This window comes from Saccostrea cucullata, unplaced genomic scaffold (assembly GCF_032062105.1).
Source record: "Saccostrea cucullata isolate Sc308-1 unplaced genomic scaffold, CSIRO_AGI_Scuc_v1 ctg723, whole genome shotgun sequence".
Classification (NCBI taxonomy): Eukaryota; Metazoa; Mollusca; class Bivalvia; order Ostreida; family Ostreidae; genus Saccostrea; species Saccostrea cuccullata.
In genome coordinates, this window is record NW_026931883.1 from 45,736 (window position 1) to 73,164 (window position 27,429).

The window sequence follows — 27,429 nt, forward strand, 5'->3', positions numbered from 1 at the left end:
GGCATTCGGCGCGCGCCCCCTTAAATTGTCAAAGCTAGCGTAAATCCTAGTTTCGTCGAGAAAATGTAAAAATGTCTACTCGGTAGACCTCATCTTTACCCTATAAAATCTCAACAATCCAGGAGCTTCCGGGGGCTTCGCCCCATGGGCCCCCATCAGGGCTTCGCCCTGGACTCAATGGGGCCTCAAGGCTTAACAGAAAAAGAAAAATAATTTTGTCCTTGAGTGACGTGACAATAAATAATCTGTCTTTGACTGACATGAAAATGAATAATCTGTCTCCCCCCCCCCCCCCCCCCCCCCCCAACGAGGTACATGCATATGTTGCACAAATATTGGGATGCTTCAGTTATAAACACAAGTCTTTGGATTCTGGCAATACACACATCGTTCGGGGAATAAAAATAATGATATTAAATCATTGTCTACATCTTAGTAATAATGCTTAAAACACATCAATAGTTGTATTTTTTTTTATTTTGATTCCTAAAAAATTAAATACGTCATGAAATTTTAATATAGATCATGCTTGCCCTTCGGTTTTACGCCTCCGGGAGTTTTTTAGAAGTCATTGGAGACACCATGGGTGTAGATAAGGGGACAGTCAGTAGAGCCGTCAACAACGTGACAAATGCACTCCTAGCAAAGAAGGACCAATTCCTGAAGTGGCCTAAACAGGAAGATATGTTAAAGGCAAAAAGAATGTTTTTCACGCGTGGTGGGTTCCCAGGGGTAATTGGTTGTATTGATGGCACCCATGTCAGGATACAGGCTCCCTCAGAGGATGAGCCAACATACGTGAATAGAAAGGGATTGCACCCCATTAATGTGCAAGCCATCTGCGATCATGAGGGTATGTTCACTCAAAGCAGCATTTTTTTTTATCTTAAATTGTTTGTGCCAGTTAGTTTTTGAATAAAATTTATGAAATAAACTTTTTTTACAGGAAAGTTCATCAATATTGATGCTCATTGGCCTGGAAGCAGCCACGACAGCCATATCTTCCGGGCATCAGAGGTATGCACATTTTTAGAGAATACCCACCGTGGAATCGAAGATGGATTTCTTCTCGGTGACAGTGGATACGCCTGTTCAAAGTTCCTGCTTACACCTTACTTGCACCCATCAACGCCCGCGCAAGAGGCTTAAAACTCTGCCCACAGTCAGACACGAACTACTATAGAACACGTAAGCGTTTGGATGGTTGAAACGTAGATTTCATGTTCTGCATGGAGAAATCCGTATGAAACCAGCTAAAGTGTGCCGAGTCGTTGGAGCCTGTGCAATTCTTCATAACATAGCGTTGATTCTTAAGGAGGAAATGGAGGATGATGAAGAACATGATGACAATAACGTTGGTCAATTGGACTACCAAGGCCCAGAGGATGGACGAGCCATTCGGAACTACATTACGACAACGTATTTTTAGACCAGATTAAGGGCAATGTAACTTTGATTCTGGAATTACACTTGTTCGTGGACTGCTTTAATGTATATAATTGTTCCTCATAAGTATACACTGGCATGTGCAATAAAACTGTGAATTTCATTTAAAACATATTTAATATTTCATTATTTCAAACTTTCTTTAGAAATTACAACTATTCATCAGAGATGACCTGTAATGCAAGAAGGGCACTTTCATTTTGAGATACATTCTGTTTCAGGATTTCAATTTCTGATAATAATTTTTCATTTCGCAGTTTTATGTTTTCTTTCTGTAAATCCGCCCGTTCTATCTCTTTCTCTAGCTTCATACTCTTCAATTCCAGTTGTTTCTTCTGCGTGCGTAGCACCTGCAATCAAAATACTTTATCTAAAAATACATTGTCTCCATTCAATATGTAGGTGAAGGGGGAAAACGATAAAAGGAGGGGACATTATTTATCGAATTTTAGTCCAATTTGATGTGTTCTTTTCTGGCGAAATAAAACTTGCACACAGAGACAATAATAAAGGCATGTTTTAAAGACTATATGAACACCCTAGCTGTTGTGGCATATAATAGTTTGTAATTCGGACATTCCACCAAATGCACGACCCTTACTCGGCATGGCTGAATGACAAGAATATTGTATTTACTTATGGTTTATTTAAATATCGACCAATGCGAGTAAAGGAAGCATAGTCGCAAATAACCTTTGATGTGACCTTTCATTATCCAATCGCAGTTTACCTTTTATTTTTACATTAGTGATACAATAGCATCCCCCTTCCCCCGTATTCCGTACCCCAATGATTCTTAGACTTTTTTAAAAATAAAATATTTTTATATTTATATGACACAATCACAAGATATTACGACTGAAAGTCCTAAATATCACCTTAAAATAGCCTTTTATAAAATACATACTCAAATTATCAGAGAACACGGAGACAAAAAGGGGGGTCCACGAACACCTGTGTGAAAAGTCACCAGACGTCATAAATTAGTGGTAAGTGGACTGTAATAAACATTTGCTACCTCATACTGCATTGTCTGCAAATCAGCTAATGTAATCTTCCTTTTCTTATGTTTGGGAACCGATGGTGACTGATCACGTTCACTGCAACTTTCCATCTCTGTTTCCTTTTCCATATCCGCCCTAGGTAGTAAACAGTTAAACTGGATTAACTTAATACGAGAAAGCTTTGGAGTAAAATTATGATAAAAAAGCAGAATTGATAAGACTTACCGACAGTTGAGAATAAACCAATAATGTTTTGAAAAGTAAAAATTGCATATACACGTTAATTACAGTATCATGCATACGATCATAAATGATAAATTTATTTCTTTATTAATTTTATTGGGGTTTTTTTTACGGGCGGCCATATAGTTAGTACGTATATAACTACAGTGCGATGGTAAAATTTAAAAGGAAATGCAATTATTGAAAGGAAATATAAACTTCCTAGTCAGCGGCACACAAAAAATTCGCAAAATTAATTTTTTCCCCAAATAGATCTGTATGTGATTGGCCTCGTAAAAAGTACGTTTACAGCATTAAAATTTTTTTCTTGACAAACTGAAAAGGAATTATTTTTAGCCCTCACAATTGCTTTCATTTTATTTAAGATTATCAAACCAACCTTTCACAATCAGGATAAGTACACTCAGAACTTCGGACCTCGTTTGCATCTGCTTCCGTTCCTTCTTCATTGGTACCATGGGTGGAGGTAGATGTTGCCTCTGGCTCAGTTTCTTTTGACACCTCTTTAAAGTAAAAATAACAACAGAATGATTAATACTAAATACTATAGTATAGTAACAATTATGTCTATAAGCACTGCTGGAAAATATATGGCCTATAACAAGCAATTTCAAAATGGGGAAAGGGGGAGGGGACGAGAGGAATGACCAAGCCTTCCATGTTCCATTTTCCAAATGTTCATTGATTTTATAACAATAGAATTTAAAAAAAAGCATACAGGCCCACTACCTGCCGTTCTACAATCAGGAACAAGGATTTACACTGTGATATACCTGAATTAATTTAAAATCATTTCTAGGTGGATCGAGAGATTTTTGAGAAGGATCAATTGAAAGTTGGTGTTTTACATAACTGAACTAAGATCTGAGCGTGGCATTTTTGTTATATTTAGAGTACGAGTTTCCAACTGTATCGGAGATACAGGGCGGGGCTTGAGGCGAGAGCGATAGCTCGAGCCGGGCCCCGCCCTGTATCTCCGATACAGTAGGAAACGAGTATTCTAAATGACTTGTGACATGACCTTTCCAATGACCTCACTAATTTACATGCGTATTTGGGTACATATCTCTCAACCAATCAGATGATTTTGCAGAAAGTTGATTTAGTATCCCATTTTAAGCATTCGCAACTGAAATACCGAGAGAGGTGGACGTGCAGGTATTTATCATTTTAAAATAATTATTTAGGGGATGCATTATATAATTAAAAAAAAAATAAATTTAGATTTGATTGCGTAGGTTTTTTTCTCTATTCGGATGTTGCCGACATTTTTATTTGGATTTAAGCTACGATTTAATGCAAAACATTTTAATATATAAGAATCATGTGGGAGTGTTTTTGAAACAAAAATACTTCGGGGAAAACGTATTCTGAGAGAAATGTCCGACGATGTCCTCCACCTGTCGTAAGATAAAAAAATTGAAATAAATAGATTAAAAGAAAGCGGGGGGAGGAGGATCGAGTATTTTACCTTCATGTTTTTGATAAAATGTAGAGTAACGAAAGGGGATCCCAGCACTCACTGGTGCCCCCAACTCAAACCTTGTGTGAGTTTTTTTTTTCGATTTCGTAAATGATTTTTGCTAAACTTGTATACATACGCTTTTTAATTTATCAAATGATTACTTTTACCCCCCCCCCCCCCGCAATGGAAAATGGATCAGGTAATGAAGAGAAAAGAAAGTCATAAAACCTTTTGAAAATAATACCAAGGAATATTAAGGAAAGCATCATCACGAAACTAAAATCGTGCGGAGGAAGATGGGGTGTTGAAAGATGGGGGCCCATGGGGCGAAGCCCCCGGAAGCTCCTGGATTGTTGAGATTTTATAGGGTAAAGATGAGGTCTACCGAGTAGACATTTTTACATTTTCTCGACGAAACTAGGATTTACGCTAGCTTTGACAATTTAAGGGGGGCGCGCGCCGGGTGCACCCCCCCCTTAAATCCGCCACTGCAGTCGTTTTACCGGTAACGAATATTTGCTAGTATTGAATATTTTTTTTACTTGAATATTTTTGAAAAGCATGGAGACGGGTTTAAAAAATCTTACTGGGTAAATAGAATAAAAGGATGCATATTCTATAGGCTACCTGTGTTGTGTTTTTGTGATATCTGCATGATTATTTTCCACAGTATTTGCAGTTTGAAACAATGACCTAGATTTTTAGCACGCGGAAGTGAGATGAGAAAAGTGAAAATATTTTTTAAAAATTCCATGAAAATTATGTCTCGGAGATAGTTGATTAAATTTCAATAACGCATGTCACTATTAAAAGTTTCTCATAAAATGCTACATTTTTCATATTGTTTAGTTTTAGAAAAAATATCATTTAATTCAACAAGCAATGCTTATAAACTTTAGGTACAATCTTTTTTATTGTATATTTCTCCAATAATTTCGACCAACCGATTTTATCCATAAGTCAGCAACAATAGAGGGCACTTGATTCGATACTGAAAAATTGATTCTAAACTAGGAAAATAAGGGGAGGGGTATCATTTTTGACAGCTCTGTACCTGTACCATTCATATTTCGTAAATTTTGGTACCACCTTTTTGAAGAGATTAAAAATACAAATTAAACTTGACAATAACAAAGAAAATTTGGAAATTCAAAGATGTGAGTTGTGTGCAAGTCGTAACTAGAAACTTATTCGTTACTGGTAAAATGTACATGTATATTTTATTTGATATTTAGTCTTTATAATTTGAAAAATAATTGATATCACTGTTTATAACATGTATGTACATATCTAATGATCGGGGTGTCGAATGACGTCATATTCATAGCTGTGTGACGTATATCATGCATAGGTCTATTGTATAATGTTATAGGGAGAGAGAAAGAGAGAGAGAGAAAAAAAAACTGTGTGTGTGTGTTTTATCACCTGCATTTCAACTGAAATGGACTGGCTACGTCGAGTGGTTCTCTCCAAATCATCTCTCAGTAAATCAGCAATAAAATTGAGTGATTCTCGCTTGAAACGGAACCTGGACCGAATTTGTTTATCAGAGAGATCGGCCATATCTACTCTTTTTCGGTAATTTCGCTTTTTCTGTTCCTCATACAAATTTCCAAACAAAAGTAAATCCGCCATTTTTGTTTTTAATGATTAGTTAAGTATTTAATGTACCTTGTATACCTCTATTAAATCTGTCAGTTAAAATAGAAGTTTAACTAACGTTTAACTGTGAGTTAACTTTCGTGCAACGCATTTAACTCGCCGTTAAATTTAACTAGCCGTTAACGTAAAGTTAACGGCTAGTTAAATTTAACTAACGTTCGTGCAACCGAATCCTGATGAACGTTTATGTTGTTTTATTTAATATAAATCCTTTTAAAAACTTTTTTTTCTTAAATTTTGGTTATTATTTGTATAATGTTTTAGTAAAGACATAAAAATTGCTTATATTTTGTTTTTACAAACTTTTATATTCATTTCAATTTTGCTACAGTGTAATGACCTGATATGTAATGACCTGATGACAAGATATGTTATTTGCGTATCAGAAGATATATACCAGTAAAGTAGCAAATAGAAAGGTCTTTTTAAATTTTATTTTAGTTAGTCTGAACATATCAAAAATACGCCATATATGACTTAAAATGAAAAGCGATAACACATATCATTAAAATAATCTAAATAAATAAAAGAAAAGGAACAACCATTGTTCTTTTTTCTGCCTAATACAAACTTCTTAAAGAGAAGCCTTAATTATTCTTTATTCTTGTAATTTACACGCTTTAGAATTTTTTTTTTTTACATAACTGAACTTTATTTTAGTCTTTTTTTTTTCCAAAAAATGTCGATGTTGAAAAATGAAAGTGGTTTTATTTTAGCTGTGAGAAATTTGTTATAAAGTATTTTTTAAATAAATATATGTATCTTACATTTTCTGTATTTTATACATGTATGTACATAATAACAAAGTTAAATGTGTTTTGTGTTTGTTTATCAATTCACACGAGTCTTGGTTTACTATGTTGACTGGGATTACACAGGTGACATACAGAAGCCATATCCAGGGGATTAATTGGGTAGGGGATATACACATGTACAAACAAGGGGGCAGTGTCTCTTTGACACTATGAATACTGTTTTGTTTTGAACATATTTTATTGCATAAACAAAAGGATTGCAAACAAGTTCTTTCAACTTACGAGTTCCTCTCCTTAAATATAACTATATGTCGTGCAATTAAAATACATGTAGTACATTGAAATGTAGAAGTTCGGGCTTTACGGACCGTGGATATCGGCCTGGATAGCTCAGTGGTTAGAGCACCTGACTAGTAATACAGGGGTCCCGGGTTCGATTCCCGGTCCAGCCATATGTTTTCTTCGTGCATTTCTCCTTTCCTACTACATTTGGTGGCCAGTGTGGGGGGCTTTGTTCAGGTTACAGTGTATGTGTAAATTAGTAATTCCTGGCAGGGCCCTAGAACTTGTGTCTTCGAGGTCGAAGAATGTTTAAGGAGGGAGGAATGTAGAAGTTCGGGCTTTACGGACCGTGGATATCGGCCTGGATAGCTCAGTGGTTAGAGCACCTGACTAGTAATACAGGGGTCCCGGGTTCGATTCCCGGTCCAGCCATATGTTTTCTTCGTGCATTTCTCCTTTCCTACTACAGAAATATAAATACACACGAGATACAAGTGAAATATTTTACTGGAAGACCTCGATTCGGTACTTTCAGTACTTTGATTTGTAAAAAGTGGGCCAAACTGTAAGGTCAAGAGGTCATTTTTGTGGTACTCGACGAAAAGTCTTGTCACAAGGAATACACCTGTGAAATATGAATGATAAAGCCCCACCCACTCGAAAGTTATCAGCAGGTTCAACTTTTCGCGGACAAACAGACGGACAGGGCAAAAACTATAATCATACTCCCAAATCTTCGACTACGGATGCATAAAAAATAATATATAAGAATATGTTTGGATATTTTATAACATGCATATCTGCGTGTAGGCCTACACACTGCTGTGTGCATGCATGTTTGCTTAGTATTTCATCGGGATCGGGATTCCATACCATTAAAGTGTTAAGTGAAAGTAAATGTAATCAGAAAATTATTAATTCCCTAATACAGATTGTAATTTGTCTAGTATACAATATAGTATGTATTTGCATATAGGAAATACAGATAATTTGTTTTATTCCACAAAATGATAAAATACAAGTCCACTATTTTTGGTGTTGGGAATTTCCCTCATGGATTTTCCCTTTTTTTGGAAGAATCGAGAAGACTGCCAGTTAGGTAGGCTACAAATTTCACCGACTGAACACAGGGGCTCGTCACTAAATATATACCTTCTTTTTACAGAATTACTGTCATTACCCCCACTATAAAAATGCACCAAAAATACAAATAATGTCATATTATGTAGAACGTATGAAATTATTTCGTGACAAGCCCCGGCCCTGTGGACTGAGCACTCTTAACTTGTCATGGTACATTGTTTCAAAAGTATAAGTTTCACCTAAGTTCAGGGATGATGCATATAACTATAAGCTGAATGTACATGGAATGGGGTTGATGTAATAGTATTTTATAACAATATATAACAAACCCATTATGACTACCTGTGGTTTGGACTTACAACTCAAATAAACATATCAGTCATGTCATTGTAGCCTAGTGACAGTAGGGCATTTGCTTTGTAATCCAAAGGCAGATTAAGTGCTGTGTATGAATAGTATGGTCAAAATTTGAAACCTTCACTGGTAAAAAGTGACATCTCTGTATCATTTGAGTGAAAGTTCTCAAATTAGACTTGTACTGTAAAAGCACAAATATTCGTGGGGGATTAAATTTTGTTTATTTCATTGTTAACAATTATCAATGAAATTATATCCCACTCAAATTTTGTATGACTGTATATTGAATTGGGTGAAATACTTTCTAAACAACAAAATTAAATCAGGCGCATAGCCAGCATGGAAATGAAGTGTACGCAGAAAATGTTCAAGGGTCTGGGGCCGCCCTTAGGCCCCCAGTGGGTCCAGGGCTTCGCCCTGGTGGGGGCCCAGGCCCCCGGAAGCATCCTGGATTTTACGAAATTTTTTCCCGCAAAAGAAATCACGCTACATCTATTCTCGAGCAAATACGTAGCTAAGTGCTTCCGTGGGTACTTCAGAAAGAGAACAATAATTTAATCAAATTATTTTACAGATATATTCGTAAATGCATTTTTGACAAAAGTTTCCAAGTGTTACAAAATACAACAGAGAAGTAATTTCAATACTTTTTTTACTTTCATATTCTGATAGCTTAAACAAGGTGAGAATGCTTAAACATGTTAAATAAAAATTCTATAAATTGGTAACATCAGTAAAAGAAGATTTACATACATGATCTATATTATTATTTACTTTGTTCAATGTAATGAAAATTTACTATTTTTAGCTCACCTGCGCCGAAAGCTCAAGTGAGCTTTTCTGATCACATTTTGTCCGTCGTCCTTCCGTCCGTCGTGCTGTCTGTCCGTCTGTAAACTTTTCACATTTTCGGCTTTTTCTCAAGAACCACTGGGCCAATTTTGACCAAACTTGGTACAAAGCATACTTGGGTGAAGGGGAATATAAATTGTTAAAATAAAGGGCCAAGTCCCATCACAAGGGGAGATAATTAAGAAAAGACAAAAATATGGTGGGATCATTAAAAAATTTTCTCAAGAACCACTGGGCCAGAAAAGCTGAAACTTATGTGGAAGCATCCTGGGGTAGTGTAGATTCTAAATTGTTCAAAACATGACCCCTGGGGGTAGGGCGGGGCCACAATGGGGAATCAAAGTTTTACATAGAAATATGTAGGAAAAATCTTTGAAAGTCTTCTTCTCAAGAACCACTGGGCCAGAAAAACTGAAACTTATGTGGAAGCATCCTGGGGTAGTGTAGATTCTAAATTGTTCAAATCATGACCCCCGGGGGTAGGGCGGGGCCACAATGGGGATTCAAAGTTTTACATAGAAATATATAGGAAAAATCTTTAAAAATCTTCTTCTCAAGAAACACTGGGCCAGAAAATCTGACTCTTATGTGGAAGCATCCTGGGGTAGTGTAGATTCTAAATTGTTCAAATCATGACCCCCGGGGGTTGGGCGGGGCCACAATGGGGAATCAAAGTTTAACATTGAAATGTATTGGAAAAATCTTTGAAAATCTTCTTCTCAAGAACCATTGGGCCAGAAAAGCTGAAACTTGTGTGGAAGCATCCTGGGGTAGTGTAGATTCTAAATTGTTCAAATCATGACCCCCAGGGGTTGGGCGGGGCCACAGGGGGAATTGAAGTTTACATTGGGGAATCAAAGCATCCTATGGTAGTGTAGATTTCAAATTATTTTAATTATGATCAGTGGGATAAGGTGGGGTCACAATATGTATTACAAGGGGGAAATCTGGTAAAGAACAGAATGGTCAAAGCTTCTCAGGTGAGCGATGTGGCCCATGGGCCTCTTGTTTTTGTTTAACGACATTTATTCATTACCCCGACGGAAATTGAAGATCTTATATAGTCGTACAACGGATTAACAGTTGAACATTCTGGTTCAAAAATATTTGCTTCCTCAAGAATTTTGGAAAATGTTTTTGGAATTGATTTTATAAAAGACTTTGAGTTTGATTGTACAGACATCTGAACAAAATTTGAATCGAAACAATAAGATGCAAAATAATTTGAAACACGGATCATAGTGCCTGAATAGCCTGGTTCCCGAGGCCTTCCGATTGTGCAAGCACAGAAGCTTGCACAATCGGAAGGCCTCGGGAACCAGGCTAAGTGCCTGAATAAAAATAATAAATTATTTCTCTTTTTAATTTCTCTTTCTTTTTTCTATCGATCTTTTTTTTTTTCTTTCGATCTTTTTTTTTTTTTTTGAAAATGATGTGTACGCACTGGCGTACTTGCGTATAGGCAGCTATGTGCCTGTAAATGCCTAGGAATCTATTCTTATAACAAATCAACAAAATTTTATCCCCATGAAAATTTGTGCTTCTATGGTATTTAAAATTACCATGCAATCATTCAGTCAACATATATCAGTGATGTCAGCTTTCAGCATGCTGAAGTTCAAACAAACATATGAGATGTTTAATTTTAATTTTCATGATGTTTTACAGATGAAATCTTGTGAATGATAAAATAGTCAAGATCAAAAGACTCAAGAGGGTTTCGGCACATTCCTAAAGGACTTGCTTCAAATCTTGCAAGTGAACGATGGGTAAAATGACAACCACTCTGACTTTGATGCAGGGAATATTATTTATATTCCAAGTAAGTGATCATAAAATTACTAAATGAATATTAAAACAATTTTATTCACCAAAAAAGGAAATAAAAGTACATGTAATTCAGAAGACTTTTAAATTAAATTATTGGGCATATTGAAATTTCTTGTTATTTTGCTTATAATAATTTAATATCCAAATTAGTCCCTCACATATAATTTACCATGGTAAGGAGAAAATCTAACACTTTATTGTTTTGATTAATATACCCCACATGCTACTTATTAAGGTATACATGTACATGTATTTACAATCACTGAATATTATATCATTTAGTTCTGAAGAAAACTGTTGCTGTTTATCACTTTTAATAGTGAACAGCAAAACCCACCGCAAACATATAGATGTAATATATACAGATTTCTTGAGCAGTGGCTGTATTCCATCAATGAAACATACAGTGACAGCTTATGTGGTTTATGCTTTTTATTGCAATAGCTGCAATAAGAAATAAAAAAGCATTTTATGTTTAAGTAAACTTTGGGACAACTACATGTAGGAGAAGGGGTTTTCTTTTGTTCTTGCTTGATAATTTGTACTGGTATGTCCAGTGATCCAAATTATTACTAAGAACCTCAAGGGAAAATGAACTGATAGTATACATTTTTTGATAGTTCATATTTTTTATAAAGGAATTGCACAAATAGTAAAAAAAATGAGGACTATAAAACTAAAAATAAAATCCTCCAAAAAATATAACCATTTTAGTAATTTTTATTTTGTAGATACTACAAATTTGTGCCTGCCCTGTTGGATATAAAAGTAGAGATGATGGTACCTGCTGCAAAACAAGGAATTGTTCACGAGGTTTGAAATCCTTCTAATCATCTCCACTATTGCATAAAATGCTGTATTGTTTAACTTTAGACCATCACTAAAAATATTTTTGTTTGATGTACTCCGTCCCACTTTATTTAAGGTGGGTAGGTAGGTAGGAAGTTTTTTTTGCTTTACAGAATTCGGCAAAATGATGCCCGTCATATAAATCACAGACTCAGAAATTTTTTGTTGTTTTCATTACACACTGGATATAGCTATACATGTATTGATTTATAATTTATTGCCATAAAATTTTCAATTAAAAAGCATCCTATACTTTGTCTAAGTACTATGGAAACTGAAAAAAAAATTCAGTGTTGAAAAAAATGATTGTGTAGCGACGATTTTGATGGGTCGGTTGGAGTACCTAAAACAAATCATTTTTTATTGTTGGCTTTTTTTGTTACTCCAAGTACCAGTTGTAACTAAGATTGATTATTTGATAAGTAAAGTCCACATTTTCGTGAATGTTGCAAGATAACCTCCGAGGTTGACAAATGTAGTGTGAAATATTAAAGTTGAGGCTTTATTTCAAGCAAAAATATGTATGTAAGCTTACATTTGATCACAGGAGTTCATGTACCTAACAATTTTGCCAAAATTTTCGGTAAATAAAAAAAATACGTTATACCTATTATAATAACACAAGGAGTGCAACGCATTTTAGGTCACCTTGGAACCTCTCGCTTAATATCAAGGCTGTCGCACAATTAATCTTCAATCGAAAATTATAAAACACAAACCAATCTTTTTGGAAGGGACCATTCTTTATGGCTCTTAATGCATATGATTTCAAATGCATGTTTTACAGCAGCAGCGGTGACATTTCTCCACAACTTCGCTCAAATATCCGTTGTCCGCGATGCCATGACGTGACGTCACAGGCGCGTCCATGTACCCAAAAAGGAACAAAACTGCCTGAAATGCTAATCTAGATGATTGAGGTCATATGTGAAAAGAAACCAGAGACAATTTAGTAGACATTCAAGAAAATTTAAAACGGGGAGGTACAAGTACTTGTACTCGTATCTTAACGTAATATCGTTATCTCTAGTTAATTGTTTATGATTGTTTTTTTTTTTGTTCCATTTGGGTAAATAAACCGCCCGTGGCGTCACGTCATGGCGTCGCGGACAACGGTTGCACTCCTTGTGTTATTATTATAGGTATTACGTATCTTTTTTATTTACTGAAAATTTCGGCAAAATTGATAGACACACGAACTCCTGTGATTTGATTCCCTAAGACAGAAAATATAACACTTGTTTGTTAAAATTGTATGTGTTGCAAAGTAACTAAAGAAGCCCATCTTAGATTTGGTACTTTGCATGACATATTTAAGCTAGCTCTCCCTATGTAGCGGTTAGGTTAGCTCTCCATTCAAGATTGTAACTTTATGTAGCACCTACGCTTTTGAACACGCCCTGATGGCCTGATATTTGCCAAGATCATTTTGGCAAGTTTTTATGACAAGTTTTAGATCACACCCGGAGAAAAACTTCTTGAACCTTTTTATTATAATTTATTTTGGCTTAGTATTTTCTACTAATGTTTTGTGCTCATTCTTAAAAGAAGATGGATGTGTTTGGCGTGAGATTCATAGGAAAAATGTGTACAAAAAGGTTTTAGTTTAAATATATATATCTACGATGTGGGCGGTGGATTACAGCTGAACAATCTTTACAAAGTTATGCACATGGGAAAAAGCACCCTCATTCTTAAAGTTTGAGATTATCCTTGTAATCTTTGATCCTTAATGATTTTGTTGTTGCTATAATTTCAGGAGAAGGGTACTCGTTTTGTAAAGGTACAAGTGAAAATCCTGGTGAAGATGTCTGCTTTAGGTGTCCAAAAGGGACTTATAATATAGATGCCATCAACACAGCTGATATGCCTGAGGTCTGGCAAGTCTGTGTTCCACAAGATTGTTCTTGCGAGCTTCGTAAGTATTTTGTGTAAAAGCAACACAGACAATTGTAATATTTGAAGAAAATTTGGCCAATACCTGTACACAACTTCAAAATTAGGCCATTTTAGTAAAAAAGATTGTCATCTCCCAACTCATAATACATGTACTGGTATTTGAGAGTGAGTATGTATGTATTAATATATCTTTTAAAAAGTTATATACAGTAAAATACTCATATTTAAATACCAAGGACAGATGATTTTGCTTCATTATAAGTGTACGGTAATTCGTTATATCCAATAAGTTTAACATATATTTTAAAGTCAAAGGGATCATTAATATCACTTTGCTGTAAATGACAGTTCATTGTTAGTATCTTTGCTTTCAGCAAAGGTTTTGGGGCAATAATTTGTCATGTCAAAACTACTTTAATGAAAACCACTGAGACTTTTAAGAGATATTTTGATTTTATTCATTAGCTGGAACAATTATTGAAAATCTGACAGCTTGTGAAGCCGGAGAACAGAAGATTTGTGTCTGTGACAGAAGTCAGCTTCGCTATGGACTTGATCCAATGATTTGTAGTAGAGTGGAAGATCCCAAAGATATTGCCAGCATCCATCGACCTGGATTCGAGCTCACCCTCACCGGTAATATCATAATAGATCATGGGCTAAATGCGGCCTTAAGTTATATAAAAAAGAGAGTTATTCTAATGGCTGCATTTCATTTCTGGAATTTGTTGTAATTATCAACTTCTCATTTCCGACATTTTTTGTTTTCATTTCTGTCAGTTTTAAGATAGTACCTTTAGTAAAAGATTTGAAGACTTACCTATGAAAAAATTAAGTTCTTTGTGGAGAAGTACCGGAACTTAAAAACTCGGTTAGGGTACATCAAATGTCTTGGATACTGTAAAATCACATAGTTTCGTGGGGTCAAATTTTGGTTTTAGGAAATTCTCTTGGTTTGTAGGGATTTGATTTCATGGATCAAGAATTAATGAGTCTAATGTATGTAATATTTTACATTTCTTGGTGGACATGAATTCGTGGGTCTCATCATACCTCAAAAACACGAAAATTTGTGATTTCACAGTATATTTTTGGTGCTATCACTGACATTTAATTTAGTGCACTTTGTGTGCTACATGTAAGTATAATTTTTGTAAACATGTACATGCACATGTATGGTAGATGGATGTTTACAGTTTTAATCAATATTTTGCAATAAATACTTTTAAAATTTCATTTTCAATCACTTGGAAAACATTAAATTGTCGCAAAGGTAAATTCCGGGAATGAAAAAAAATGTCGGAAATGAAATTTAAAAAGGTCCGAAATGAGATTAAAAAAACGTCTGAAATGCTATGCAGATTTCCGCAAATGAAGTGCAGCAATTCTAATATTTTTGAGTCACTCAGGTGCCTTAAATTATTGCAGAATTGTCTTCATTTTTAGTAACCCTACATTAATTATGTACAGGTATACATGTAAATATAAACAATGAAATTTCTTTCTATGTAACTATGTTAGCATGGGTCTAAACTTTGCAGCTATTGCAAAAAAAATGATGCATTTTTCCTGCAAAGCTGCAACATTAATTCCTGTACTAACATCCAAAGAAAGCATTTTATTTTACCTCCCTCCAAAAGAGAGGTGGTATACTGTTTTATTTACCCTTGTGTTTCTGTCCATACTTTAGAAGACTTTTTGTAAGGTATGGCATATAGTGGGATTCATGTTTGTTTTGAATTCAGTGTCAACTTCCTCTTTATCCATGTGCTTGTCCATCCAGAATTTCAATCACAGTTTTCTCAAGAGCTACTATGTGCAAATGTTTGAAATTCTAGAACAATGTTAAGGCATGTCCTATGTGGGATTCATTCATTGTCAATTTCCTGCTTATCTATGTGTCTGTCTATACCAAATTTTTATTGCAGTTTTCTTAAAACCAACTCATTGCAGATGCTTGAGATTTTAGCACTCTTTTTCTTTGGCACGTTTGTATGAATTAGGTCAACCTGAGTGGGTATGTTTTTACATCAGAGCGGAGGTATTATCTGAGAGAATTTTCTCACAGACTTGTTGTTTATTAATAACTGATGGTTTTGTAGGTTGTTTTCTCTTTGTGACAATGACTTAATAATAAATTGGTGAGTTTTAAAGAGAATCAATGGCATGCATGACATTAGGAATAAAATTATTTTGCCTTGTGTTGTATGCTAACATGACATGAGATGGGAAAAGGGCAGACAGCCCCTTGGTTGCATGAAGACTTAAATTTAACTGGATTTTTAAAACTGGTTATTAGTGAAATTCTCAATTATATAGTCATAACCTTTAATATCATTTATACACGGGGTACATATTTTGGCATTACATATATTGGGTATTGTTGAGTTGAATTTAATAATGCAAAAATAATTAGATTTTAACATTATATTGTTAAATACAAAATATTTATTACCATGTACTCAGCAGATTTGAAATACATGACATGTATCAATAGAATTTTTCCAAATTTGGTTTTCATGGCAATTTTTGCATGTTGCATTTGATACTTTTTGATTTATAATAGATGTTTACCAAATTGATATAGACCTTTGAATTCTTTTTTGCATTCTCCTATTTCTTTTGTTTTAGGAAGTGTAGAGAAATGTAGAAAAGGATATTACAAACCTAAAGTTAATGACAATATCTGTGTGCCCCATCAAAAGTAAGTAGACTCTAATTTTTTTTAATATATTTGACTATATTCTATTAACATTTGTTTAGTGAGCTTAGTGATCTTTGATTATCTTTGTTTTCACCATCTTCTACATGCAGTAATATATCAGTCAAGAGTTAATTAAAGAAAAACTGTCTGTGCCATTAATGTACAAACCACTATATACTAGTAACAGAAATTAGATCCTTCATGTTTCAACTTTAATCTTGATAAACCAAGGAAGGAACATAGTTTGTTGTGTTATGTAGTACATCTGATCACATAAGTATACATTTAGCATGTGTTGTTGAGATGCATGATGTTTTTAGCTCACCTGAGCTGAAGGCTCAAGTGAGCTTTTCTGATCACTTTTTGTCCGGCGTCCGTCTGTCTAGCTGTCTGTCCGTCTGCCTGTAAACTTTTCACATTTTCGACTTCTTCTCAAGAATTGCTGGGTCAATTTCAATCAAACTTGCCACAAAGCATCCTTGGGTGAAGGGGATTCAAGTTTGTTCAAATGAAGGGCCAAGCCCTCATCCAGGGGGAGATAATTGGGAATTAATGAAAATTTGGTGGTATGCTTTAAAAATCTTCTTCTCAAGAACCACTGTGCCAGGAAAGATGAAACTTATGGGGAAACATTTTCACATAGTGTAGATTCAAGTTTTTTTCAAATCATGACCCCTGGGGGTAGGGCGAGGCTACAATGGCCGACCAAAGTTTTACATATTAGAAATATATAGGAAAATTCTTTAAAAATCTTCTTCTCAAGAATAGCAAAGCCATGATTTATCACATTTATATGGAAGCATCCTCAGGTAGTGAAGATTCAAGTTTGTCCAAATCATGACCCCCGGGGGTAAGGCGGTGCTACAATGGCCGACCAAAGTTTTACATAGAAATATATAGGAAACTTCTTTAAAAATCTTCTTCTCAAGAATAGCAAAGCCATGATTTATCACATTTATATGGAAGCATCCTCAGGTAGTGAAGATTCAAGTTTGTCCAAATCATGACCCCCGGGGGTAGGGCGGGGCCACAATGGCCGACCAAAGTTTTACATAGAAATATATAGGAAAATTCTTTAAAAATCTTTTTTTTAAGAATTGCAAAGCCATAATCAATCATATTTATGTGGAAGCATCCTCAGGTTGTGTAATTCAAATTTGTTCAAATCATGACCCCCGGGGATAGAGCGGGGCCAAAATGGCCGACCAAAGTTTTACATAGAAATATATAGGAGAATTCTTTAAGAATCATCTTCTCGGGAATAGCAAAGCCATGATTGGTCATGGGACTGCTTTGGGATTTAAACTTTTCAATAATAAACCAATTTCTACTTTTTCCTAGCCACAGTGCAGATATGGCCCATGGGATTCTTGTTCAAATGTTGCAATTCCATGTGATGGATTGTTTTAAATGATAACATGTAGATGAAAATTAAATTAGGTGATACTTACATGTAAGTTGGACAAAAGATGCACAGAAAAATTTCCATGAGAAAATGCTTCTTGAAGATACCATACTAAATCATATACCTAACTTAATTTGTCAATTACATAGCTTAGACCATAAGATTTCAAGAGTGCTTTATATGCTTTATATTCTCTGTAAATGAAATTTCAAAATAAAAAGGACTTCATGCAGGTAACTGGTTTAATTTACTATTAGGCCTATATATATCACCAGATTTTTCCAACACTTTATTTTTACAACAAGAAAGGAATTCAGACTTGACATACATGCATGCAAGAGAAAATGTTTGTGAAAGATCTTTAGTTATTGCTGTATATATCCAATGCTAATACCCGGTAGAGTTTTGTGAATGACTATCTAGTGTAATTATTTGCAAATATGTAAAGCTATTATGAATAAAAAGTGATATTTGCAGTATGAAGTACCTCAATTAAGGTTAATTTTAACAAAAAATATTGTGCTATTTCATAGGAGTTCTATAACCATAATTGATACATGTAAGTATATGTTATAAGGGCAGTGGTTTTATTTTCCATGTACTCCTGATATAATCTTCCCTATTTGCAGTCCATGGTGTGGTTTAAATGTTCTCGTAATACCTCTTCCCTCCATCTAATAATGTGTTAACACCTTCCAACCTGTGATCTGTAGTTGTTTTATACCATCCCTAAAAATAATACATTTAGTCAGTACAGATGTTGATTTATATGTATGAAATACACAGTATTTGATGATGTTAAAATACAGATGCCAGTCAGGATACCATGTGAAGATACCTGGGACCACGACTACAGACAACGTGTGTGAGGAAATACCAAGAGAAAGGGAGACAACCCCGAGATTGCCTCCAGATCGGAAAAAAAATGACACTGCTCCTGATGTAAAAGGTTCAAATTAATTCATAATAAGCATGAAATGAATAAAAAAAAATTTAAGTGGAGGACTGCAGAAATTGTTATGAAATTTTATTTTTCTGTACAGTGTAATCTTCTTGATGAGACCAAGAACAAAAATTGAGTTATCTGTCAATAAGGAATTGTGATAGCAGGGGTAAAAGACCAATTGGAATTTTCCCCAAAAGTTTGTTATGCCCTGCCATGAATATGTCCAGGGCATATAGTGTTTGTCATGTCCATCTTCTGTCCTTCTGTCCTTCCGTCTGTCCTTCCGTCACACTTTGCGTTTAGCTATGTTCAAAGCTAAGTTTCAAAAAACTATCCAAGATATTTTCATCAAACTTCATATGCTGATAAATATTGATGAGAGCTATGCAACTGCGTCAACATTGTTTTACCTTGACCTTTCCTTTGACCTTGACCTCACTTTTCTTATATTAGTGTTTAGCTCAGTTTTAAACATACCATTCAAGATGATGTTATCAAACTTCACATGTTGATACAAACTTGCACGGATGATGCATCTAGGAAAGAACACTACCAGACTTGCTTCAGATGCTGGATCTGACCTACATTTTCTAGATGAGTGCCCAGGTTAAAGTGTTTGGAGCAGGTCCATTCCTAAGGAACTATAAGCCCTACTTGGACCAAACTTGCATGGATGATGCATATAAGGATGGACACTTCAGACTTGCTTTGGATGCTGGATCTGACCTACATTTTTATTCCCTAGTAACTATAAGCCCTACCTGAACCAAACTACCGGTAATCAAATTTTATACACATACAAATTTTCATGTTGCTTTACTAATACATGTATATCCTCGGCGGGGCATTCATGTCCTATGGACATATTTCTAGTTGAGTTCAGTGTCTTCATACAACAGCGATATTGTATACAGTGTTATTTTTTCACCTCGTATTATTTCTGCCCTACTGCAAGTGATTTTGTCTTCTTTCTTTTATAAAAAATTCACCAAGACATGGTTATGTTTATGAAAAGCTACTTCTTTTTCTGTCAAATTAATCATATTTCGAACTTACACACTTGGATGAGGGTGTAAGAGGTGAAAATAAAATGGAGGTGAAAATTTCCATGTACGTACATGTACATTATATTGCTTCCCAAATTAACTATGGTTGATGCCCTGAGGCATACGCAACAAACTACACACTGATTCCTTAAATATGTCGTGTTACTGAGCTTTATATTCTGTTTTTTTTTATAACAGTGGATCCCACTAGCCATCCTGATGCACCAATATATGTGTATGTGATCATTGGTGCTTTTGTATTTGTGTTATTGCTACTATTATTTACATTCTGGTAAGTACATGGTGGTTGGTTATAATCTTAGTATACAGTTTCATTGCACTGATTCAGTTTAAGTCATGCAAAAAGTTTTCAATAAAAATATAACTCATCGGATACATGTATTTTTTTTAACCCTCACCTGAGCCGAAGGCTCAAGTGAGCTTTTCTGATCAAAATTTGTCCGTTGTCTGTCGTTGTCGTTGTAGTCGTTGTCAGCATTGTCGTAAACTTTTCACATTTTCATCTTCTCAAGAACCACTGGGCCAATTTCAACCGAAATTGCCACAAAGGATCCTTGGGTGAAGGGGATTCAAGTTTGTTCAAATGTTCAAATGAAGGGCCATGCCCTTTTCCAAGGGGAGATAATCATGAATTAGAGAAAAATTAATGGCATTTTTAAAAAATCTTCTTCTCAAGAACAACTGGGCCAGGAAAGCTGAAACTTATTTGAAATCATCCTCAGGTAGTGTAGATTCAAATTTATTAAAATGATAACCCCCGGGGGTAGGGTGGGGCCAAAATGGCCGATCAAAGTTTTACATAGGAATATATAGGAAAATCTTTAAAAATCTTCTTCTCAAGAACCATTTGGCCAGGAAAGATGAAACTCATGTGGAACCATCCTCAGGTAATGTAGATTCAAGTTTGTTCAAATCATGACCCCAGGGGGTAGGGTGGGGCCAAAATGGCCGATCAAAGTTTTACATAGGAGTATATAGGAAAAATCTTTAAAAATCTTCATCTCAAGAACCAAGGGGCTAGGAAAGATGAAACTCATGTGAAATCATCCTTGGGTAGTGTAGATTCCAGTTTGTTCAAATAATGACCTCTGGAGATAGGATGGGGCCAAAATGGCCAATCAAAGTTTTATATAGGAATATATAGGAAAAATCTTTTAAAATCTTCTTCTCAAGAACAACTGGGCCAGGAAATATAAAACTCATGTGAAATTATCATCAGGTAGTATAGATTCAAGTTTGTTCAAATCATGACCCTTGGGGATAGGGTGGGGCCAAAATAGCCGATCAAAGTTTTACGTAGGAGTATATAGGAAAAACCTTTAAAAATCTTCTTCTCAAAAACCACTGGGCCAGGAAAGATGAAACTCAAGTGGAACCATCATCAGGTAGATTCAAGTTTATTCAAATCATGACCCCCAGGGCTAGGGTGGGGCAAAAATGGCCGATCAAAGTTTTACATAGGAAAATATAGGGAAAATCTTTAAAAATCTTTTTCTCAAGAACCACCAGGCTAGGAAAAATGAAACTCGTGAAATCATCCTTCGGTAGTGTAGATTCAAGTTTGTTAAAATCATGACCCCCCCCCTAGATAGGGTGGGGCCAAAATGGCCGATCAAAGTTTTACATAGGAGTATATAGGAAAAATCTTCTTCTCAAGAACCACTGGGCCAGGAAAGATGAAACTCAAGTGGAATCATCCTCAGGTAGTGTAGATTCCAGTTTGTTCAAATCATGACCCCCCTAGATAGGGTGGGGCCAAAATGGCCGATCAAAGTTTTACATAGGAGTATGTAAGAAAAATCTTTTAAAATCTTCTTCTCAAGAACCATTGGGCCAGGAAAGATGAAACTCATGTGGAACCATCCTCAGGTAGTGTAGATTCAAGTTTGTTCAAATCATGACCCCAGGGGTTAGGGTGGGGCCAAAATGGCCGATCAAAGTTTTACATAGTTAGGAATATATAGGAAAAAATCTTTAAAAATCTTCTTCTCAAGAACCACTGGGCTAGGGAAGATGAAACTCATGTGGAATCATCCTCGGGTAGTGCAGATTCAAGTTTGTTTAAATCATGATCCCCAGGGGTAGGGTGGGACCAAAATGGCCGATCAAAGTTTTACATAGGAATATACGGAAAACTTTTAAAATCTTAATTTCAAGTACTTTAAAGCCGTGATTAGAGATATTTATATGGAATCATCCTCAGGTAGTGTAGATTCTAGTTTGTTCAAATCACAACCCAAGGGATAGGGTGGAGCCACAATGGGTGATCCAAGTTTTACATTAAAATATATTTAAAAAGTCTTCTTATCAAGAATAGCAAAGCCATGATTTGTGGTACACATACTAGTATTTATATCGAAGCATTCTCAGGTATCGTAGAATCAAATTTGTTCAAACCACAACCCCCAAGGGTAGGGTGGGGCTACAATGGTGGATCATAGTTTTACATAGAAAAATAAAGGGAAAAATCCCAAAGCTAAGTTTAGTCATATTGCCATGTAAGCATTCTCATGTATTGAAAATCATGGCCCTTTAGGATAGGGAGGGAAACAATGGGGAACCAAATTCAAATTATTACGAAATAATATATAGGAACAAAGTGTTTAAACATGTTAAAAAAGAAATCTTTTTATCAATAACAGCAAAGTCATATGCTTTATTGATATGAAGGCATTCTCAAATAGTATAAAAATTGAAGCCCCCCCCCACCCCAGTAATCTTTCAGTTCTGATCTGATATGTGTTTTTTCCTAGCCGATGTGCTCAGGTGAGCGATGTGGCCCCTTGGCCTCTTGTTTTATATCCCACGGTTTTGATGTCACAAAGGGTTTTGCGTTAGCTTGATGAAGTAAAGTAAAGTGGAGCTCTATATAAAACAGTGTAAAACATTGATTGTGAAGTAATATATTTGGAATAAAAAAAAATCTTGCATGATTTATAGTTGGATATGAGTTTTATCCAAAACTTAAACACACAACTTGTTTGATAAAAATCATATGATCCAACTAAAATTATGGGAGATCCTATATACATTTTCATAATAATAGAAATGTCATAGGAATCACTGATTTATATCAGTAATAATAACTATTTTTACTTTTTTTAGTGTTTGTCGCAGAATAATGCCAGGTATGTACATTTTTATTCAAGACTTTTGCTGGGTAGACTGAATGCAAGAAAAAAACAAGACCAACTCTTGACAGCCTATTTCCCCTTTATCTACACTATGTATGATAACATTTCCTCTAGGACACAAGAATTTCTTTTAAAAAATACATAGCATATTTTTTATGTAACAGAGAAGTACAGAGTAGCCAAAGAATTTTTGAAGAGAAAGTTTTGCACCAATACAGAATTTCAACCTGACAATGAAGAAGATCTCTATGAACCATTGAACATTCAAGAAGTCAATCAAATGAATAAGCAGACAATTTTACGTGATGAAAGAGAAACGGGGGAGAGAGGTAGTGAACCAGAAATCCCTCCTGATTCACTTCATGGGGATTTATCTGCAGATTTAAGTGATGTATCCACCTACGTACGCCAAGCTAATATAATTCTAGATCACTCAACACCACTGACATCATATGATTTAGAGGACCAAGGTAATACAGCATCATTTGTAACCGAAATTCTTCCCACTGAAAAATCAAAAGGTACACATTAAAGTAGGATGTCTCACATTGATAAACTAATTGTTTTGCCTTTGATTTGATGAGAATAATAATAGCACTACAGAAATAAACATTCAACATCATTGCATTTCAATCCTATTTCCATACCATATCTGTGTAATTTTTAAGTTCGAACGTAAACATTACTTGTCATTCAGGTACATGTATTGCACCACCATTCAATAGCATTCACAGTGTAAGAGTACTTTATGTTATGAAGTATTTGTGATCTTACACACAAACTTTGGGAGGGGGGTTATATAAGAATCACTTTGTCTGTCTGTTTGTCCATACAATTTGTGTTCACTACATATCTCCTAAAGGTAGAAAGATTGGAAAGCTTATACCGGGGTACTTGACACAAAGATTGTTTTTGACTTAAGGGTGCACTGTTACCTTGACTTAAGGTCATTTACATGTAGGCAAGTTCAAGGTCATTGGCAATATGTACTTATCATTTTGAAAGATTGCAATGACTTTGATCCAAAGTCATTTGTACAGGTTCAAGGTCATTGGCAGAAATTGAGAGAAACATCGGAATTTCATACTAGCACAAAGATTACCTCTGACCATATGAAGAATTATTTTCTTTACTCTATGCCAATCAGATAAGTCCAAGATCACATTTATAGGAATGTATAAGGTCATTAATGGTCTAATTTTGGGAGATTTTTTATTATAGTGCAGAGTGTGGAAGAAAGCAGTACTGGTCTGGACTTGGAGACATCTCTGAAAACTTCAATAACCGACTCAAACTCCAATCTAGGGGTCAGTGTCCAGGGTGAAAACAGTGTGGAAAATAGAAGACCCATTGGTCGAGGTAAACAATATCAGTGATGTGTGATACAGACAAAAAAAAATTTAAAACATATTTAAATATGCTTATGCTTCGTTCACCCCCCCCCCCCCCCCCCCCCAAGAAAAATAGAATTCATGCATAATTTATAAAGCTATGGTCTGCAAAAAGAAAGAGTCTGTAATTTACAAAAAAAAAGTATGATGAACTACCTTTAAGTAAGCAAAGGACAAGGTAGAATAAAGGCAGAATCTCATCCCCTGTTTGATGCAAACATTAGAACACTGGTAAAAATGTTATAGTTTGTAGTTAACAAATTAAAATTATGTTGCTTTAAAACCAGCATTAAGTTGGATTCAAAGCTTACACAGAGGCCACTAGATGGTGCAAAAGTAAGACATTTTCTTGAAGTTCCTCAATTCTGGGGGAATTTCATATTTGAGATACTTTTCTTTTGGGAAACAGAGTATCTGAGATTTTTACACATAAACTGCATCTTATACTAATGTATAAAATATATTAATTTGTTTGATAGGCAAGCTTGTGCTCTATGTTTTCCGAAACGAAATAAATGCTGTAAAATCGATAAAAATGAGAAAGATTGAGAATTGACATATTTTCTGACCTCTCTGTGACCTTTGTGTAATCCAAAATTTACAACCAATACTCATTTAGTGGCAGGGTTGACAGTATGTTTTTATGTATAAACTGATGCATCATTCTGAAAAACACCCAAAAATAGGGGCCAAAAAGGGGTTTTAGTCTATCTTAAGTTGTCCTTTGTATAAAATTAATATGTTTTATTTTCCACAAGGTGAATTTATTTAAATAGGTTTGCAGAGTATTTTATATGGAGTGGGAAATGTGGCATTGAAGTATTTATTTTGCCTAAATAAAAAAAAAGATGTTGTTCCAATAGAACAAATGAATTGTATTCCAGTATTCCCCAGTGTTAGAGAGGAGAATCAAGAGGGAGACCAAAGTGGAATAATTACAAGCCCCTCAGAGGATGACAGTGGGCAGTTAGTTCCTGGTGGTCAAAGAGTCATGGCAAATCGTGTCTATTTAGTTCAGTCACCAGGCAGTGATGATCAGCAATCCTTGGATCTCTCTGAGTTGGGTGTTCAACGAGTAGGGGAACACTCAATTGATTAAACACCAGAGGTAAGTGCGCTTTGTTTTCATTTCTTATATTTATTTCTTTTTCCAATTGATACTTCTCTGGATCCTCTACAATGTTGTATTAATAAGCTCAGATGGCAATTAAGATCCTTGTACCTGAGCTTGTTTGACATACAGAAACAATTTAAATTATTATACTTTCATGTTAAATACTAAAATCTGATTGGTTGAGACGCAGTTAACAATCTGTTCTATTACCCTCAGCCTTAGCAACACACGTGACAACGGGTAACACAACGGTAATGCCACGTGCGTGGAAATTATGCACGTACGGTTCACCGTAGAATTCTCAAAACGTCAGTTGCGCATTTGAAAGAACCGGAATAAACTTGACGTCAATAAAAGCTTGCGTCTGATGTAGCTTACTTGAAAACAACAAACGACAGATGAAACATGCTTGCGAGTGCAGAAATAACGAAACTTTAGATGATAAAGGACTCGTAGAGTATCAAATAAACAATAAAGAGTCAGTAAAATCTTTTTCGAAGTAGCGGGGAGTTGAAAGCTTTCTAAACGTGAACGAAAAGGCGATCGACGATTTGTATTGCTGACATAGTAAATCAAGAAGACATTCAGTATAATAAAATAAATGGTGCCTGTTTTGGAGGGTAACAGTTGAAATTGAAACCCCTCGGAAAACCATTGTCAACTTCCGCTGACGCGTCGGTTGACAATGGTTTTCGTTGGGGTGTCAATTTCAACTGTTCCCCTCCAAAACAGGCACCATTTATATATTGCTCTCATGTTATAATGACTTTCTTTATGTTGTTATATACATATTTGTCTTTTTTTAGGTTGAAAATGTATATGAACACTATGGATCTGCAATAACTAACAGGATCTAGTTTTGTCAATTGACAAGTCAAAACTCGAGGAGAAGACAATACTTCATCAAAGGCCTGCTTGGGCTGTTCATTCATCATTAATATGAGACTCAGAGATGCATCACATCAATGGAGGAAGGGTAGTGAAAAAATATATCTAATAAAACAAGTCATACTGTTGAGGAAAGAGCTATCATGAATATGGTAGAAACTAAAAATGAATTTGGGGAAAAGATAAAATTATTGTATGGGGAGAAACTTTAAAGGGTTTCGGAGTTAATACAATATATGTATGATCAACTCCTCAAGTGTCAGGTCTAAGGATGGACGGTGATTGTACCCTGTTTGGGGGATATTTGACCACCAAGATGTGCTACAGCCAGTGCTGGTCATACAGCTGCTGTGACACATACCATGTCTGTTCTATAGAGTTTGAGATAAAAGGAAGTGGGTTCTTTATCAATGCACATACAGTGCCATGTCAAATTGATTTAGACTTTCTGCTACTTTACAGCTATGATATGGAATTATGAATCATTTTTAGCTCACCTGAGCCGAAGGCTCAAGTGAGCTTTTCTGATCACATTTTGTCCGGCATCCGTCTGTCTGTCTGTCCGTAAACTTTTCACATTTTCAACTTCTTCTCAAGAACCGCTGGGCCAATTTCGACCAAACTTGCCACAAAGCATCCTTGGGTGAAGGGGATTCAAGTTTGTTCAAATAAAGGGCTTTACCCTTATTCAAGGGGAGATAATTGAGAATTGGTGAAAATTTGGTGGTATGTTTTAAAAATCTTCTTCTTAAGAACCACTGTGCCAGGAAAGTTGAAACTTATGGGGAAACATCCTCAGGTAGTGTAGATTCAAGTTTGTTAAAATCATGTCCCCCGGGGGTAGGGCGGGGCCACAATGGCCGACCAAAGTTTTATATAGAAATATATAGGAAAATTCTTTAAAAATCTTCTTCTCAAGAACAGCAGAGCCATAATTGCTCATATTTATATGGAAGCATCCCCAGGTAGTGTAGATTCAAGTTTGTTCAAATCATGACCCCCGGGGGTAGGACGCGGCCACAATGGCCGACTAAAGTTTTACATAGAAATATA

The 27,429-nt window shown here is 35.4% G+C and overlaps 1 protein-coding gene and 1 pseudogene across 1 annotated transcript; both read left to right on the forward strand.

The window, feature by feature from the left end:
• The first annotated feature begins 222 nt into the window (after window positions 1–222).
• On the forward strand, window positions 223–1,576 carry LOC134233906 (putative nuclease HARBI1; annotated as a pseudogene).
• A 6,191-nt stretch (window positions 1,577–7,767) lies between these two features.
• Window positions 7,768–26,850, forward strand: LOC134233890 (uncharacterized). The gene is made up of 13 exons (XM_062715941.1): window positions 7,768–7,956; window positions 10,818–10,971; window positions 11,711–11,792; window positions 13,588–13,746; window positions 14,193–14,363; window positions 16,359–16,431; window positions 18,646–18,785; window positions 20,027–20,120; window positions 22,955–22,977; window positions 23,148–23,453; window positions 24,205–24,342; window positions 25,259–25,482; window positions 26,295–26,850. The coding sequence occupies exons 2-12, from the start codon at window positions 10,915–10,917 to the stop codon at window positions 25,471–25,473; spliced, it is 1,458 nt and encodes a 485-aa protein (XP_062571925.1). The 5' UTR covers window positions 7,768–7,956; window positions 10,818–10,914; the 3' UTR covers window positions 25,474–25,482; window positions 26,295–26,850.
• Window positions 26,851–27,429: the final 579 nt, after the last annotated feature.